Here is a 20,059-nt window from a genome sequence, read left to right on the forward strand (position 1 = left end):
TTATTTAGAAGAAGATGAGAATGAAGAAGGCTTATTTAAGCTTTTTCAAGATGCTCTACCCTTTAATAGCATTGGTTTAATTTTTCTTCAAAATGAAATGGCTGTCCTTATCCTTGCATAGATACAGATGTGTTACTATAAATAATATCATTACTATTCAGATATCAACTTTGATCAAAAACTGTTTCTAGTTTAAAAAAAAAAAAAAAAGAAAAGCAGTAAACAATTTACCTAATTTACCTGGAAAAAAGAAGCTTCAATATTTGGGATAAAAAGGATAACAAAGAGCAGGTATTTTGTGCAGTATTTAAAATGTCACTTGGGACAATTGCACCCCAAATCAGAGGGCTTCAGTTCATGCTCCACTTCCAATTCCGGTTTCCTGCTGACATGTACCCTGGGAGGCAAAAGGAGATGGCTCAAATACTTAGTCTCTGTCACCGACATGGATTGAGTCCTGGCTTCCTAGGTTTGGCTTGGCCCAATACTGATGACTGCAGGTGTTTGAGGACTAGACAAGCAGGAGTATCTGTTTCTGTCTCTCTGTTCGCCTTTCAAATAAATAATGGCGATCGGTATTGTGGCACAGCTGACTAAACTGTTGTTTGCAACACTGGTATCCCATATTGAGCACTGATTGGAGTTCTGGCTATTCCACTTTTGATCCAGCTCTTTGTTAATGTGCTGGCAAGGCAGTGGATGATGGTCCAAGGGCTTGGGTCCTTGGCACCCATGAGAAAGACCCAGATAGAGTTTCTGGTTCCTGGTTTCAACCTGGCCCAGCCCTGCCTGTTCCAGTTATTTGAGTAGTGAACCAGCAATGGAAGACCCCCGCCCCCTGCCTATCTCTCCCTCTATCTGTCTCTTCAATAGGTAATAAACCTTCATAAAATAAATAAAAAGGACTATGAAGCAAATAATCCCTTATGTGATATAAAAAGCTAAGATCTTGAGTTAAGATAAAAAATTTATTAAATTAGCTAAACAATGTCTGAAAGAGGACAAAAAGTACAAAATCCATTTGAAGTAAAAGATTACATGGAATGGGATACAAAGAAATGTGATCTTAAATTATTTAATTATAATATTCATACAACAAAAATCTTGTGCAATTATTAAGGATAATGATCTAAAAATTATATACTCAAAGTTATATACATATTATATACACAGTATATGATATCTTAACAAAATTATAAATATTGATGTTGTCAAATATATTATAGTAACTATTCAACATCTAAGTCCTATACTGGCATCCACTCTATGCCTTTAACTGGTTTCTTTTCTCTCTTTGAAAAGGTGAACTTTGGTTCCCTGAAAGTCTTCACATAAAGAATCCCCTTACAATAGTTCTCAAAAACACATTAGTCTGTGCTCTAACATTTTTTTCCCCTTGAAGAATAAAAGGATGTGAAATCCAGTCATTTGCAACAAAATGAATCTGGAAAACATCATACTTTGAGAAATGAGCCAGTGCCAAAGGGACAAATACATGCTCTCCCTAATCTGTGAGAACAAATAGAGCACCCAAAACGGAATCTGAGAAGTGAAACTGACACTTAGAGAAGGGATGACTTGAGCTGCCCTTGTCTTAACTGTTGAGAAACAGTTTTTTTTTTTCTCTTCTTAGTGTTAAACTCTTTACTTAATATAGAGTTAATCATATGTGTATAAAGTCAACTGAGGCTGGATCTCAGTAAGAAGTAAGAGTGGGAATAAGAGGCCGTCGCCGCGGCTCACTAGGCTAATCCTCAGCCTTGCGGTGCCGGCACACCGGCTTCTAGTCCCAGTCAGGGCAGCGGATTCTGTCCCGGTGCCCCTCTTCCAGGCCAGCTCTCTGCTGTGGCCAGGGAGTGCAGTGGAGGATGGCCCAAGTCCTTGGGCCCTGCACCCCATGGGAGACCAGGATAAGTACCTGGCTCCTGCCATCGGATCAGCACGGTGCGCCGGCTGCAGGGCGCCAGCCGCGGTGGCCATTGGAGGGTGAACCAACGGCAAAGGAAGACCTTTCTCTCTGTCTATCTCTCTCACGGTCCACTCTGCCTGTCAAAAAAAAAAAAAAAAAAAAAAAAATTAAAAAAAAATGTGGGAATAAGAGAGGGAGGAGAAAGTTTTTAACTGCAAAGCTGAATAGTTCTGCATACAGTCCTACAGACTTACTTCTAAGGGCACACTTTAAAAACTTGTCATGGGACTCCAAATCCCATTAAAATTGGGGGTAAAAATGCCATCTTAATTGTTAAAGTGATCATATTAAGTCTTAAAGTGAACATACAGATAGGATTAAATGTTAAAGAGATCATATACCGACAGAATGGGAAAAAATATTTGCAAACTATGCAACTGATAAAGGGTTGATAACCACAATCTACAAAGAAATCAAGAAACTCCACAACAACAAAATAACAACCCACTTAAGAGATGGGCCAAGGACCTCAATAGACATTTTTCAAGAGAGGAAATCCAAATGGCCAACAGACACATGAAAAAATGTTCAAGATCACTAGCAACCAGGGAAATGCAAATCAAAACCACAATGAGGTTTTACCTCACCCCGGTTAGAATGGCTCACATTCAGAAATCTACCAACAATAGATGCTGGAGAGGATGTGGGGAAAAAGGGACACTAACCCACTGTTGGTGGGAATGCAAACTGGTCAAGCCACTATGGAAGTCAGTCTGGAGATTCCTCAGAAACCTGAATATAACCCTACCATTCAACCCAGCCATCCCACTCCTTGGAATTTACCCAAAGGAAATCAAATTGGCAAACAAAAAAGCTGTCTGCACCTTAATGTTTATTGCAGATCAATTCACAATAGCTAAGACCTGGAACCAACCCAAATGCCCATCAACAGTAGACTGGATAAAGAAATTATGGGACATGTACTCTATCGAATACTATACAGCAGTCAAAAACAATGAAACCTGGTCATTTGCAACAAGATGGAGGAATTTGGAAAACATCATGCTGAGTGAATTAAGCCAGTCCCAAAGGGACAAATATCATATGTTCTCCCTGATAAGCGACAACTAACTGAGCACCAAAGGGGAAACTTGTTGAAGTGAAATGGACACTATGAGAAACAGTGACTTGATCAGCTCTTGTCCTGACTGTTGATGTACATTGTAATACTTTTTCCATTTTAGTATTTTTTTTGTTCTAGTACCATTGGTTGAACTATTTAATTAACACACAATTATTCTTAGGTGTTTAAATTTTAACTGAAAAGTGATCCCTGTTAGGAATTTGGAAAACATTATGCTGAGTGAAATAAGCCAATCCCAAAGGGACAAATACCACATGTTCTCCCTGATAGGTGACAACTGAGCACCAAAAAGGAAACCTGTTAAAGTGAAATGAACACTATGAGAAATGGTGACTTGATCAGCCCTCACCCTGTTGATGAGCAACTTAATATGTTATCCCTCTTAGTATTTTTGTTTGTTTGTTCTACTTAATACTTTTGGTTGAATACTGTAATCAATACACAATTCTTCTTAAGTGCTGAAACTTAACTGAAAAGTGATCACTGTTAAATATAAGAGTGGGAATAAGAGAGGGAAGAGATGTGCAATTCGGGACATGCTCAATCAGACTTACCTCAAACGGTAGAGTTAGAAACATACCAGGGGATTCGAATTCAATCCCATCAAAGTGGCATGTACCAATGCCATCTCACTAGTCCAAGTGATCAATTTCTGTTCACAATTGATCATAATGATAGGGCTAAGAACCAAAGGGATAACATAAACAAGAATAGTGTCTGCAAATACTAGCTGATAGAATAAAAAAGGGAGAGAACAATCCAACATGGGAAGTGAGATACACAGCAGACCCATAGAATGGCAGATGTCCTAAACAGCACTCTGGCCTCAGAATCAGCCCCAAGACACTCTGGCAAAAAGAAAAACAAAAACAACAAAAAAAAACACACCACACACACCTAAATGAAAGATCTCCGCAAGTGAGATCCCAGTGGAAAGAACGGGTCATCAAAGAAGGAGGTACCTTTCTCTGAAGGGAGGAGAGAACTTCCACTTTGACCATGGCCTTGTCTAAATATGATCAGAGTCGGGAACTCAGGGGGCTTCCATAGCCTTGGAAACTCATGACAAGAGCCTAGGGTGATTACTGATGCCATAAACAAGAGTGTCAATTTGTTTAGTCAACAACAGGAGTCACTGTGCACTTACTCCTCATGCAGGAGCTCTGTCCTTAGTGTGCTGTACATTGAGATTTAATGCTATAACTAGTACTCAAACAGTATTTTTCACTTTATGTTTCTGTGTGGGAGCAAACTGTTGAAATCTTTACTTAATGTATGCTAAACTGATCTTCTGTATATAAAGAGAATCGAAAATGAATCTTGATGTGAATGGAAGGGGAGAGGGAGTTGGAAAGGGGAGGGTTGCGGGTGGGAGGGACGTTATGGGGGGGAAGCCATTGTAATCCATAAGCTGTTCTTTGGAAATTTATATTCATTAAATAAAAGTTAAAAAAAAAAGAGATCATATAAATAGCATCAAGTGCCTGGTAATTATAATGGACAAAATTAAAGATGAGGGAATGTCCAACATGGGAAGCAGTCCACACAGAAGACTCAGAATGACAAACCCCTTAAACAGCCACTCTGACCTCAGAATCAGCCCTTAAGGCATTCAGATGTGGCTGAAAAGCCCATGAGAGCATTTCAGGCATGGAAAACCAAGACACTGTAGCGAAAAATACCCTACATGGAGGATCTCTGTGAGTGAGACCCCAGTGGAAAGAAGGGGCTATCAATGAAGGATATACTCTTCTCTAAAGGGAGGTGAGAACTTTCACTTTGTTTATGGCCTTGTCTGAGTACTGACAGAGCTTGTGGTCACAAAAGGCTTCCACGGCCTTGGCAGCTCATGGCAAGAGCCTTGGGTGATCACTGATGTAATAAATAAGAGTTTTAATTGTTAAATTAACAATAGAAGTCACTGTGCACTTACTCCCCATGTAGGACCTCTGTCCTTAATGAGTTGTACTATGAGAATTATTGGCAAAACTTGTTCTCAAGTAGTACTTTATACATTGTGTATGTTTGTGTGTGTTTATGTGTGTGTAGGTGCAAGCTGCTGAAATCTTTAGTGTAGAGTTGGTCTTCTGTATACAAAGTTAATTAAAAGTGAATTTTCAGAATGGGATGGGAGAGGGCATAGGAGGTGGGATGGGATTAGGGGTGGTACAGGGGAAAGAACCACTATATTCCTAAAGTTGTACCTATGAAATTTGCATTCATTAAATGAAAGCTTAAAAAACAAGAATGGAATGGGATACAAACAAATGTGATCTTAAATTATTTAAATTAATTCTAATATTAAACAAAATCTGCAATTAAGGATAATGATCTAAAAATTATAACTCAAATAAAATTATATACATATTATATATACAGCATATGATATCTTAGCAAAATTATAAATATGCACAATATGTATTTTGCATTTATATATTTATCACTGAGTACTGAGGTTGTGGCAATATTTTTCTTTCCAGCGCATGCATATTATTGAATTTTCAAAAATGAGTATGTACTATTTATATATAAAGAGATATACGCAGGCATTTGAACTTGTGGATTAGATACCCATATTCCATATCAGAATGCCTGGGTTCTAGTCTGGAAGTCCCAATTCCAGTTTCCTGCTACTGCAAATATTGGGAGGCAATGGCTAACTTCTGGGTTCCCAGCTCTGGCCTCACCCATCCCAAGCCTTTGCAGGCATTTGGGGAGTGAACCCAGAGGGTGAGATATGAGAGTTCTTCCTTGAAAAAAGGAAGGAAGGAAGGAAGGAAGGGAGGGAGGGAGGGAGGGAGGGAGGGAGGGAGAAAGGAAGAAACTGAAGAACTTGTGGTGTTAATGCTGTAGTGTAGTAGGTTAAGACTCTGCCTGTGGTGCCAGCATCCCATATGGGTGCCGGTTAAAGTGCCAGCTGCTCCACTTTCAATCCAGCTCTCTGCTAATGGCCTGAGCAACTAGTGGAAGGTTGCCCAAAGGCTTCACCCATCCCTGCACCCATGTCAGAGACCCAGAAGAAGCTCCTGATTCCTGGCTTTGGATCTGCTTGGCAGCCATTTGGGGAGTGAATCAGTGGATGAAAGACCTTTCTCTGTCTCTCCCTCTTTGTGTAACTCTGCCTTTCAAGTAAATAAATGAATCTCAGAAAAAAAAAAATGCCTAAAAAAATTTTGCAGGTATATTTCCTTACAACATTATGTCTTTCAATATAATAATGAATCTGAAGGAACAAAAAATATATATGTAGTCTATGTACATAACTATAGGAACAAATAAATGAAAGTGGGGAAGCAAGACACTAAGAGTCACAAGTTGCAACTTGTGTTATCAGAAGGTAATTAAGTACACAGATTTCAAACATGAAAACAGGACAGCAGAAAAGAAAGCTGAAAAAACATCAATCATAGGTTAAATTCTTGATTCTTTAGATTTTTCCTTTGTTCATTCATAAGCTCAGCAGAAACACTCATGAAACCATATTTAGTCAATATTATTTATAAATATATCATACAAAAATATTTAATTCAGAAGTGGGCATCTGGAATAGCTGTTGACACTGCTTATGTTGACCACATCTCACATGCCTGGTACAAGTCCTGGATACTCTGCTTCGATCCTGCTTCCTGCTAGTGTGTAGTCTGGGAGGCAGCAGGTGATGGTCCTGGTACTATGGCCTTGACCACCCAAATGGAAGAACTAGATGGAGTTCTGGCCTCTGGCTTCAGACTGGCTTATCTCTGGCTATTACAGTCACTGGGGAAATGTACCAGTGGATAGAAGAGGCTTCTCCCTCTGTCTTTGTGTCTTTCTCTGTCTCCTTGCCTTCAAATAAAATAAAAATAAAAAATTTCTAAAAATATATTTAATTCAATGCAAAACTATGCTAAAATTAAAAAAATATTAAAATTAAGAGATTTAATAAAAAGCTCTCTTTAGCCATTAAGAACGATAAAACACTGGAATGGGCACACTCTGGAGTCTCTATCCTCCTATGTTCTTCATAGCTATGGTTCATCTTACTGAAGACTGGTAATAGGGAAAGATAGCATTTATAGGTACTTTCAGCTCTAACACTCATGAATGAATTATCTTGCTCAACAATAATAAAGAATGAGAAGAATGGAGGGTAGGGTGGAAAGTGTCATTATTCCTAAATCTACATACATGAAATACATGAAATTTTTATACCTTACATAAAATTTAAAAATTTGAACAGAGAAGCAGTATTTCTCAGAATGATAATCTGCCTTTTAGATTATTTCTACAATGGGCAGTAGGAGATAACTGCTGTAAACCTGTGACTTGTGGTAGCCTAGTGCAAGAAGGCTTCAATTAGATATTCAAAAACTTTTATACACTGAACTAACTGGAAGGCATAAAGTTGAATATCATGTCTCTGACCTCAAGATTTAAGAACCTCAAAGGTTTTAAACCTGTTGGTAATACAGTTAAGATAATTCACAGATAACTTTTGATTGGCTCAGCTCTGGCCACTGCAGCCATTTGGGAAATTAACCAGCAGATGGAAAAGAGAAGATATTTTGGGGTTGGCACTGTGGCGTAGCAGGTAAAGCCACCACCTGCAGTGCTGGCATCCCATATGGATGCCACTTCTAGTCCTGGCTGCTCTACTTCAGCTCCAGCTCTCTGCTATGGCCTGGGAAAACAGTGGAAGATGGCCTGAGTCCTTGGGTCACTGCATCCACGTGGGAGAACCAGAGGAAGCTCCTGGCTCCGGATCGGCTCAGCTCTGGCAATTGTGGCCATTTGGGGGGTGAACTAGTAGATGGAAGACACCTCTTTCTCTTTTTCTCTCTTTCTCTCTGTAACTCTCTGCTTTTCAAATAAATAATTCTTACAAAAAAGATATCTCTAACTGTTCCTTTCAAATATATAAATATTTAAAAATAAATTAATTTACATAGGAAAGACTAAAAAATTATTATCTTTATATGAGTACATACCTGTAAGACCCCATTTCCACCCAAAGATAGTTTTAGAAAACACAATTTATATGTGAAAGAGTTCATGAATTTGAAACTCCAATCAATTGCATTAGTTCTGGAATTTTTGATATTTTACACTATTAGTACACACACTGTATCATCAATATCACAGAAAAAATTTAGTGACCACAAAAATACATAATGCACTTAGCCTGGAATAGATTTCTCTTTCCGATTGTATTTGTAAGTTTCAGTAAGAAAAATAACTATATTTTAATTTTTTTCTTATTTTAGAAATTATGCTTGATATTAGAAAAATCATGTATAGAGAAACTGTCCATAATCTGTAGTATTCATATAGGGCTCATCCATAATCCATACTTGAAACATAACCACCACAAACACTTCAATACAATTTGCTTTTTTTCAATCCAACAATATCTCCATGTGATAACTGTTAATGGCTATAAACATTCCATTTATAGCTATAAATAATGTATAAAACACTCTTTTTTAAAATAAAAGCAAGATAAATTAAAAACAACCTTAAAAGGACAATAATAAGCAATATATCACTTGCACATTGATTTGATTATTTTACCGAGATATCTTAGAGTAAAAATACTACATAGGAGTGTGTGTATGTGTAGTTTCTTTATTTAGACTTTTGATAATTAATGATAAACTGTTTCTTGTATAAAGGTTGTATGACAAATATATAACGGCGCCAAAATTATACTTAGCAATACATTAAAAATTTCTTTCTCAAACATAATTTAAAAATTAGATTTTAGCAATAAAAATAAATTATCTTCAATTTAATTATAAACCTTTGTTCTTTGTATGTTATAAAAAATAATTGTATGCACATAAGAAACATAATTTTTGGGGAAATAATCTGAGCTTAATAAACTGTATTCAATTTTCACAACTTATGCAAGAAATATTTAGAAAATCTTTTAAATAGAATGGGACATCAAAGGAGGTACCTTTCTCTGAAGGGAGGAGAGAACTTCCACTTTGGCTATGACCTTGTCTAAGTAAGATCAGAGTTGGCACACTCAAAAGGCTTCCATAGCCTTGGCAACTCATGACTAGAGCCTAGGGAGATTTCTGACGCCATAAACAAGAGTGTCAAATTGTTAAGTCAACAACAGGAGTCACTGTGCACTTACTCCTCATGTAGGATCTCTGTCCTTAATGTGTTGTACAATGTGAATTAATGCTATAACTAGTACTCAAACAGTACTTTATACTACTTTACACTATGTGTTTCTGTGTGGGTGCAAACTGTTGAAATCTTTACTTAATATATACTAAATTGATCTTCTATATATAGATAATTGAAAATGAATCTTGATGTGAATGGAATGGGAGAGGGAGTGGGAGATGGGAGGGGTGCGGGTAGGAGGGAAGTTATGGGGGAGGGAAAAACCACTGTAATCCAAAAGTTGTACTTTGGAAATTAATATTTATTAAATAAAAGCTAAAAAAAATTTTAAATAGATAGAATAGTCATAATTTTTGGCAAACATGAGAAAAAGCATTTCAATATGGTTTAAAGACAGTATGAAAACAAAGTGGTAACTTTAAGACATAATTATTACTACTTTGGAATATCCTTTAGATATAATAGCTGAAAAGGAAATCAAAGCAGGAAGCACCTTACAAGAAATGGATCTCTCAAATCTTTTAGGCGACATTAAATAATTCAGTAAGTTGATTAAACACAGAATAACATCATACAATAATTGATTTAATTAATTGACATGTTTGGTTGATTTTTTAAATCCTGTTTAAGAATGAGTTAAGGCATGTAATTTACAAAATAACAAACTGAGCCATAAACAAACTTTTGTTTTCTATTTTGATTTAGTATACCAACCTTTAAAAAAAGAACTTATATACTAAAAGGAGTACTTGGAATTACTTTGTCAATTTAAAAATATTTTTTAGTTATAAGAGAAAGTAAATACATGTTTAATATAAAGTTAGTGTAGAACCATTTTTCTTTTGTAAAATGGGACAGATAAAAATTTAAAGTAAAAATTTTTAAATTACCTTCAAATAAACTGAGGTCTCTTCGTAGCCGTGGTCCATAAAGCCCTTCTAAAATACTCTCAAAACCTGTGTTTTAAAAGAGGAAAGTATGTTTACTATTGAAGAAGCCATATACTTCACAAAACTTAAAAATAACAAATTCTGTTTCTCAATAAATTATTAATTTAACATGCTCTATGTGTTTGTCCTCCAGTCGGATTAAATTGAACTAGGCAATATGCAAGTCATAAAATGATTAGAAATTATATGACTGATAACAAAATGAAAATAGTGAAGTATAAGTATTCACTACTAAAACAAACATCTCTGTCATTTTAGAAATATTCCGGGATTAAAATATAGTATCATGTGGCCTAGCAGGTAGAGCTGTGGCCTGCAATGCCAGCATTCCATATGGGTGCCAGTTTAAATGCTGACTCCTCCACTATCAATCCAGCTCTTTGCTATGGCCTGGGAAAGCAGAAGATGGCCCAGGTCTTTGGACCCCTGCACTCAACGTGGGAGACCTAGAAGAAGCTCCAGGCTCCTGGCTTTGGATTGACACAGTGCCAGCCATTGCAGCCATCTGGGGAGTGAAGCAGGATGGAAGACCTTTTTCTCTCTCTCTGACTCTCTGTAACTCTACCTTTCAAATAAATAAATCTTTAAAAAAAAAAAAAATCATGAGCAGATTTCTTAATTCTGTAAGCAAGGAAATACTGAGAATACATGTATTGGAATCCAATGTTTTTAAAAAATGTTAATTAAAATAATGTATTTAAGCACAGTTAAAAGAGTAAGAAATATGCATAAAATTTAAACTTATTTGTCAAAATTAATACAATTTATTCATTGTTATGGATTGCTTTAGATTTTAATAACAATGAAAATCTTGTCAAGTTAAAATCTGACTTCATAAGTTTCACAAGTATTTTACTTTCTAGATAATTTTAATATTTTATAAAGTTTTTAAGTTTGTTATATTTAATTTTAAGGAGTTTAACAAACCATAAAACATCTAAAAAGAAAAATGCCCAGGATGGCAAAATAGTTGGGAAGCCAAGAAAAAGAACTAAAATAAACATATGTGGATAAAGAAGCTTCAAGAAAGCTAAAGGTAGCATGATAAATCTTACAAATGAAAGAAAAGATTTTCTCAGTGGTATCTCTAAATTGTAAAATATCAGAAATACTTCAATGCAGGTATCTCATAAATTAAAGATGCTTTTTAAAAGCATTTCAATATCAAAATTCGAATTATCTTAAAAATATGGTATATCAGTCAAAAAGTGGCAACTTTTTTCACTTATTATAACAAGAATTAAGGGTATATCGTTTTTAAAAATTTTGGGGGGTTTTGTTCATTTATTTATTTATTTATTTAAGATTTATTTTATTTATTTGAAAGACAGTTACAGAGAGAGATAGGGACAGAGAGAGAGGTCTTTCATCCACTGGTTCACTCCCCAGATGGCCGCAATGGCTAGAGCTGCGCCGATCTGAAGCCAGGAGCCAGGAGCTTCTTCCGGGTTTCCCACGTGGGTGCCAAGGACTTGGGCCATCTTCTACTGCTCTCCCAGGCCACAGCAGAGATGCTGGATTGGTAGAGGAGCAGCTGGGACTAGAACTGGCACCCATATGGGATGCCGATGCTTTGGGCCAGGGCTTTAACCCGTTGTGCCACAGTGTGGCCCTTTGTTTGTTTGTTTATTTATTTTTTTAAAGACAGAGTTACAGAGAGAGGGAGAGAGAGAGAGAGAAAGAGATCTTCCATCCACTTGTTCACTCCCCAACTGGCCCCAATGGCTGGAGCTGCACAGATCTAAAGCCAAGAGCCAGGAGCTTCTTCCAGGTTTCCCACATGGGCACAGGGGCCCAAAGACTTGGGCCATCTTCCACTGCTTTCCCAGGCAATAGCAGAGAGCTGGATCGAAAGAGGAACAGCCGGACTAGAACCAGCACCCATATTGGATGCTGGCGCTTCAGGCCATGCCTTCTCAGTATTTCCTTGCTTACAATATTATTAAGAAATCTGCCCATATGGGATGCTGGCACCGGCCCTAAGGGTACATCTTAAAACTGACAGTATCCCAGAGCTGATAAAGTGAGGTACTTATGATACTTAGTAAATATTCATTGAATAAAATCCTTGTAGGCAGTCTCAGGAACCAGTTAGGGAGAAAACAACTGAGGAAATTCTACACAAATTGGAGGAACACACTGGACCAACATGGAGGGTGAGGATGTGCACAACTTAGGACCTCAGCAGCTGAGAGCCTCTGCACCAGCATTGGAAAGTGAGGTAAGACCAAGTCGCTGGTGAAAAAGCTGCCAGAATAGTCTAGATGGAATCTGGTTTGGAGCCCTATGGGCAATAGTGTACCCGCCAAACTAGAGGAGAAAAAACAAAGGGGTGGGGGGTACGTTTTCTCTGTCCCCGATCACTCTGCAAAGGTGTCCTGTAACAAGCTGACAGAGAGCAGGCGCCATTTTGGACATACATAACATCTGTGCCAATTCATGTCCCTGTCTAGCAGAGAGCCAAGCAGAGAATCCTGAGCCTGGTGGGGAGAACAGACTGGGGCTAGGTGCTTTTGACTGTGGGAGGTTTGTGTGTGAGGACTGTGAAAACATTGAGGCTATGTGGGAGGACTCAGAATGTGGCTGGGATTTTGGGTAGTCACTGTGGGAGGCGCCACACATCAGTGCTCCCTGGTTACCTGGCAAGGGACATTGCTGGGGAATCTGCTTACATTGAGGACTGCGCAAATACTTTGTGTGGTCCTTGTGGCACTGGCACTAGTCTTTTACGGGAGAGAAGCTCAGTTGAGTCTATGCCAAGAGACAAGAAGAAACCTCCCTTCTGATAAAAATAAAAAATAAAAATAAAAGATTTACCATGCCAAAACTGGGTGTGTCACCTCAGACACACCCTTCACCCTGGAGAACTAAACAGAACTCCCTGGCCACACACACCATAGGTCACTAGGAATTCCCTGAAAAGCAGACACTCCACTAATCCACTCATAGTCCAAAGATACAAGTTGTCAGTGGAAAAACAGAGCAGAAACCAATGAGTATCTCCAAAAATGTCAAAAACAAGCACACCAATTCAAGAAAAAAGAATAAGGAGACAACAGGCTGCCCTTAAAAGAACACAGCACTTCAATATTAGATTGTGAAGATGATGAGATTGAAAGAAATGCCAGAAATGGAATTCAAAAAAATTGATCATAGGATTACTTAGAAACAATCAGAAGCAAATGTATGAATTAATTAAATTCATACGTGACATGAAAGAAAATTTCTCTCATGTAATTGAGATCTTAGAAAAGCAAAATGAAATCTTGGAGATGAAGAATTCAATAGAATGAATAAAAAATGCAGTGGAAAGCCTTAACAACAGAATCAATGAAGCAAAAGAAAAAATACCTGACATAGAAGACAAAGCACAGGAAATTATACAGACCAAACACAAGAAGAAATTATAAAAATAAAAAACACTGTTGGAAATCTACAGAATACTATCAAACAAATCAACATACAGGTTCTAGGAGTTCCTGAAGGCATGAAAGACAGAAAGAATTAGAAGGCCTTTTTAGTGAAATAATAAGAGAAAACTTGCCTAATTCAGCGAAAGAAAGGGCATCCAAGTACAGGAGCGCATAGAATTCCTAATAGACATGACCAGAAAAGATCTTCACTACAACTCATTGTAATCAAACACTCCACAGTAAAATAAAGAACAGATTCTAAAATGTGCATGAGAGAAATGCCAGATTAGTTTCAGAAGATCGCCAATTAAAATCACAGAAGATTTCTTATCAGAAACCCTACAGGCTAGAAGAGAATGGTGAAATATATTCCAAGACTTAAAAGAAAAGAACTGTCAACCCAGAATACTATACCATGCAAAGCTCTTATTTATGAATCAAGGTGAAATAAAGACTTACCATGACTAACAGAAACTGAAAGAATTTGTCACCACCTATCCAGCCCTGCAGAAGATGCTTAAGGATATGCTACACACAGAAACATAAAAACATTGTCATCACTGTGGAAGAAGGTAAAGGAAGAAAAATCTCCAAGTAAATGTAAAAAGGAAATCCAAAATAAAAAATAAGAATATTTATGGAGAAATGGCAGGGCAAAGAAGTTACTTATCAATAGTCACTTTGAATGTAAATGTCCTTAATCCTCAAGCTAAAAACACAGACAGGCTGAATGGATCAAAAAGCAGAGCCCATCTATTTACTGCCTATAAGAAAAACATTGCACTAACAAAGACACATGCAGACTACAAGTGAAAGGATTAAAAAAGACATTCCATGATAACAGAAACCAGAAAAGTGCTAGTGTAACCATCCTAATATCAGACATAATAGACTTTAAAACAAAAGAGACAAAGAAGGGCACTATGTAATGATTAAGGGATCAACTGCACAAGAAGAAGGAACTATTATAAATGTATATGCACCCAATTATAGGGCACCTGGCTATTTAAAAGAAATGTCAAGAGATCTAAAGGAAGACATAGACTCAAATAAAATACTAATGGGGGATTTCCATACCCCACTTTCAGCAATGGACAGATCACCCAGACAGAAAATCAGCAAGGAAAACAACAGAGCTAATCGACACTATAGACCAAATGGACCTAACAAATACCTACAGAATTTTCATCCTACAGTTGCAGAATAACATTCTTCCCAGCAGTGCATGGAACTTTCCCTGGGATTGACAACATGCTAGGCCATAAAGCAAGTCTCAGCAAATTCAAAAAAATATAAATCATACCACACATCTTTTCTGACCACACTGGAAGAAAATTGGAAAACAACAGATCAGGACTCTCAGAACATATGCAAACACATGGAGACTGAACAACATGGTCCTAAATGAACAGTGGGTCATTAAAGAAATCAAGAGAAATAAAATATTTTCTGAAAACAAATGAAGATGAAAAGACAACTTATCAAAACTTATGGGATATGGCAAAAGCAGTGTTAAAGAAAAAGTTTACAGCGATTGATGCCTACATCATGAAATTGAAAAGACACCAAATAAATGAGCTACTAATGCATCCCAAGGATCTAGAAAACCAAGGATCTAGAAAATCAAACCCAAACTAGTGAGAGGAAAGGAATAATTAGAGAATAAACAAAATTGAAACAAAAAATATAAAAGATAAGCAAAACAAAGAGCTTTTTTAAAAAAAAAAAAAACTAAACAAAACTGACACACCATTGGCCCAATTAACCAAAAGAGAGGAGACCCTAATCAATAAAATTAGAGATCAAAAGGAAATGTAACAACAGATACCACAGAAATAAAAAGAATCATCAGTAATTACTAACAGCTGTATGCCAACAAGTGGAAAACCTAGAAGAAATAGATGCATTCCTGGACACATAAAACCTATGTAAATTGAGCCAAAAGACACAGAAAACCTAAACAGATCCATTAGCAAGATGAAAATTGAATCAGTCATAAAAACCCTCCCAACAAAGAAAAGCCAAGGGCCAGATGTCTTCACTGCTGAATCCTACCAGGCATTTAAAGAAATAACTCCAATTCTTCTTAAGTTATTCAAAACAACTGAACAGGAGAGAATCCTCCCAAATTCTTTCTATGAAGTCATTATCACCTTAATTCCTCAACCCAGAAAAGACACAACAGTGAAAGAGAACTACAGACTCGTTTCCCTGATGAACGCAGACCCAAAGGATCCTCAACAAAATCCAGGCCAATTGAATCCAACAACACATCAGGAAGATCATTCAACCCGACCAAGTGGGATTTATCCCTGGTATGAAGGAATGTTTCAAGATTCACAAATCAATCAATGTGATACAATACATTAACTAGTGAACAAAAACCATATGATTATCTCAATAGATGCAGAGACAGCATTAGACAAAAATACAATACCCTTTCATAATGAAAACTCTAAGTAAATGGGCTTAGAAGGAACATTTCTCAACATAATCAAGACAATGTATTATAAACTGATAGTGAGTGTACTATTAAATGGGGAAAAGTTGGAAGCATTCCCACTGAGATCCAGAACCAGACCAGGATGCCCACTCTTGCCATTGCTGTTCAGTATACTCTTGGAAGTTTTAGCCAGAGCCATTAGACAAGGAAAAGAATCTAAATCTATGACCTATTATCATCAAATTAGGGAAACCCTGCAAGACACTGGAACAGGCATAGTGTTCTTAGAAAAGACCCTAAAGGCACAGGTAATCAAAGCCAAAATTAACAAATGGGATTACATCAAATTGAAAAGCTTCTGTACTGCAAAAGAAACAGAAAAGTGAAGAACCAACCAACAGAATGGGTGAAATTATTTTCAATCGATGTAACCAATAAAGGATCTGTAACCAGAAATATAAAAAGATCAAGAAACTCCACAACAATGAAACAAAGAATCCAGTGAAGCAATAGGCAAAGGACTTAAACAGACATTTTTTTTTTTTTTTTTTTTTTTTTTTTTTTTGACAGGCAGAGTGGACAGTGAGACAGACACAGAGAAAGGTCTTCCTTTGTCCGCTGGTTCACTCCCCAGTGGCCACTGCGGCCGGCACACCCCGCTGATCCGAAGCCAGGAGCCAGGTGCTTCTCCTGGTCTCCCATGCGGGTGCAGAGCCCAAGGACCTGGGCCATCCTCCACTGTACTCCCAGGCCTCAGCAGAGAGCTGGACAGGAAGAGGAGCAGCCGGGACAGAATCTGGCGCCCCGATCGGGACTAGAACCCGGTGTGCCGGCACTGCAGGCAGAGGATTAGCCTATTGAGCTGCGGTGCCGGCCTAAACAGACATTTTTCAAAAGGGAAATCCAAATTGTCAACAGATACATGAATAAATGCTCAGGATCATCAGCTGTCAGGGAAATGCAAATCAAAACCACAGTAAGGTTTTACCTCACCCCTGTTAGAATGGCTTTCACACAGAAATCAACAAATACTGGCAAGGATGTGGGGAAAAAAGTACCCTAATCTACTGTTGGTGGGAATGCAAGCTGGTCAAACCACTATGGAAGGTAGTTTGGAGATAGCTCAGAAATCTGAATATATACCTACCACATGACACATATTCTACTCCTGGGAATTTACCCAAGGGAAATTAAATCAGCATATGAAAGAGTTATCTACACCCCCATGTTTAATGTAGCTCAATTCACAATAGCTAAGACATGGAATCAACTTAAATGCCATCAACTGAAGACTGGATAAAGAAATTATGAGATAGCTACTCTCTGGAATAGTACACAGCATTAAAGATAAAATGAAATCTGTTCATTTGCAACAAAATGGATGAACCTGAAAAATATCATACTTATTCAAACAAGTGATTTCCAAAGGGACAAATACCATATATTCTCCCTGATCTGTGATAACTAATAGAGCACCTCAAAGGAAATCTGTAGAAGTGAAATAGACATTTTTGAGAAGCAATAATTTGCAGAGCCCTTGTCTTGACTGTGGAGGAACAGTTTTTTGTTGTTGTTGTTTTGTTTTTTCTTCCTTAATGAAGAATGGGACTTTGGGAATGAGGGAAGAGGAGGTGGGTGGCAGGGCGGGTATGGTGGGAAAAATCACTATATTCCTAATGCTGTACTTAGGAAATCTGCACTAATTAAATAAAGGTTTCTTTGGAAAAAAATTAAAAAAATAAAACTCCTGAAATTATGCTCTTCAAAAATAAATAAAAATCCTTGTGAAATGACTTATTACCAATTCCCAAAAATGGAAATTTCAGCAAGAAACATGAAGAACTACTACAGAACTTTCAAGAATGCTGCAGAAGGGCCGGCGCCGCGGCTCACTAGGTTAATCCTCCACCTGAGGTGCCAGCATCCTGGGTTCTAGTCCTAGTTGGGGCGTCAGATTCTGTCCCAGTTGCTCCTCTTCCAGTCCAGCTCTCTGTTGTGGCCTGGGAGTGCAGTGGAGGATGGCTCAAGTGCTTGGGCCCTGTACCCGCATGGGAGACCAGGAGGAAGTACCTGGCTCCTGGATTCGGATGGGCACAGCGCACCGGCCACAGGGGCCACTTGGGGGGTGAACCAATGAAAAAGGAAGACCTTTCTCTCTCTCTAACTCTGCCTGTCAAAAAATAAAAATAAAAAAGAATGCTACAGAAAAAACATTCACCCTGGGTAGAGACTAAGAATAAGCCCAAATTTTCCTTTTATTAATGAGATATTATGTTTTCTTTGCTATGATCAATGTGTTTCAAAAATATTATTGCAAATTACTATTTTTAGATGTTATTTTCTGATATGCTGGATCAAATGCATAGCCTCTTTCAGTAAAAGTCCACTGAAGTGAAACAATTCACATTTCCTGGACTTAAGCTTAAAGAAAAAAAGCAGGGTCATACTCTCATCCTTAATTCTTCATTAGAGAAGACCAACCTCTTCCATATATCCTATTAAAAATGTATTCATGCACCATAGGGTTTGTGGTATTATAAGTAGTATCTTTAGTTAAAAGTTTCATTTCTTGAAGCTTTATAGAAACACAGGTGATGTCTGTATACTGACTTTGTGTCCAGCAATAATGCTAAACTAACAGTATGTGTAGATTTCTGGAGTCTTTTTTAATATATGGATTTATAACTTATAGATAATAATTCAGATTTTTGTTTCTTTCCAATCCATATTACCTTTCTTTTTTTTCTTGCCTTACTACCTTACAAGTCCTCAAACAATGACGCCAAAAAGTAGTGGTGATAGCAGTCAGCCTTGCTTTACACTCAGTTGAAGTGGAAAGCATTCAAAATGTTATCATTCAGTGTTCCTGTATTCTTTTTACAGAATATCATTCATCACATTTAAGAAGTTCCTTCTATTTTTAGCTTACCAGGAATTTTTTAAAATCATAAATGGATTTCAAATTTTATCACTTATTCTGAAGCTACTGAAATAATGTCATTTAAAAAATCTATTAATATAGTGAATCACACTGACTTCTGTTAAATCAACCTTTTTCCATTTCTAGCAAAAACAATTATCATGAAGTATTTTTATACTACACATTTGCTGGATTTACTGTACTGATAATTCCTAAAATTTCTGTCATCTACATTTGCCACTGAAACTACTTGTAAAAATTTTCTTCGTTGTACTTTTAAGTGTTGATATCAATGTTCTATTATCCTTATGAATAGCAACGTCACTTCTTTTTCTATTCTGGAATAAAATGAAATATGGGATGCATGGCATGAATATTTAGTAAAATATGGCCAGCCAGAAGTCAATTGGGATTCCTACTGAAGTGGCTACTATTGATCAAATTTACTTAACCGTCAAAGGCCTATCTATTCAAAGTGTTCTATTTCTTTTATTAGTTATATTTCTTCTGAGAACTTGCCCATTTCCAATTTTTTGCATGACAATATATACTAAGCAGCAACATCGATGATGCTTTCATTCTTTACAGTGACCTACATATTTTTTCTCAATAAAGCTCATTATAAATTTATTAACTTAATTATCTGTATTTTGAAAAAATTTTGGGGAGATGCCTTTTTTTTTGTATTGCACTTTGTTTTCTTATCCATTAATGTATGCTTCTGCTTCTATTTCTTCCTGTCCTCTACTTTTACATTTTGCTCTTATTTTTCCAACTTCTTGAGATGCATGTTTAGCTCGTTAATGTTTCTTTCTTCTGTTTCCAACATATGCACTTAAAGCTGTAAATTCTCAAGTACTCCAATAAATGGCATCCACAACTTTTGAAGTGTATTTTCTGTATCACTCATTCAAAATATTTCCCAACTTTCATTATGATTTCTTTTTTGGCTCATGGATTTTCAGAGGCATATTTCTTACTTTGCAAATACGTAAGCATAATCTACCTGTTCTTTTTAGATTTTAATTTAATTATATTGTAATCAAAGAAAATACCCAAAATGATTTCAATTGTTTGAAATTTACTGAAACTTTTTATGATAAATATAAACAATTTTTGAAAATTCTCTACTACACTTGAAAAGAAGATATATGCTAAAA

General features: G+C 36.9%; 1 protein-coding gene across 26 annotated transcripts in view; it reads right to left on the minus strand.

Moving 5' to 3' along the window:
• Positions 1-20,059, minus strand: part of LCORL (ligand dependent nuclear receptor corepressor like) — a 216,165-nt gene that overhangs the window by 125,985 nt on the left and 70,121 nt on the right. For 21 of the 26 annotated variants that reach the window (XR_011386200.1, XR_011386199.1, XR_011386197.1 and 18 more), the window contains exon 2: positions 10,064-10,129. The exons of 3 other annotated variants lie outside the window; for them this stretch is intronic. Coding sequence is in view for 16 of the 23 variants with exons in the window: in XM_051841977.2 (XP_051697937.2) it covers positions 10,064-10,129 (66 nt within the window). In the remaining 7 variants the exon portion in view is untranslated. Of the gene's footprint in view, positions 1-240; positions 398-10,063; positions 10,130-20,059 lie in introns of those variants that run through there. 2 more of the 26 variants (XM_070068071.1, XM_070068070.1) reach the window with 2 other exon arrangements.

This window comes from Oryctolagus cuniculus, chromosome 2 (genome assembly GCF_964237555.1).
Source record: "Oryctolagus cuniculus chromosome 2, mOryCun1.1, whole genome shotgun sequence".
Taxonomy (NCBI): domain Eukaryota; kingdom Metazoa; phylum Chordata; class Mammalia; order Lagomorpha; family Leporidae; genus Oryctolagus; species Oryctolagus cuniculus.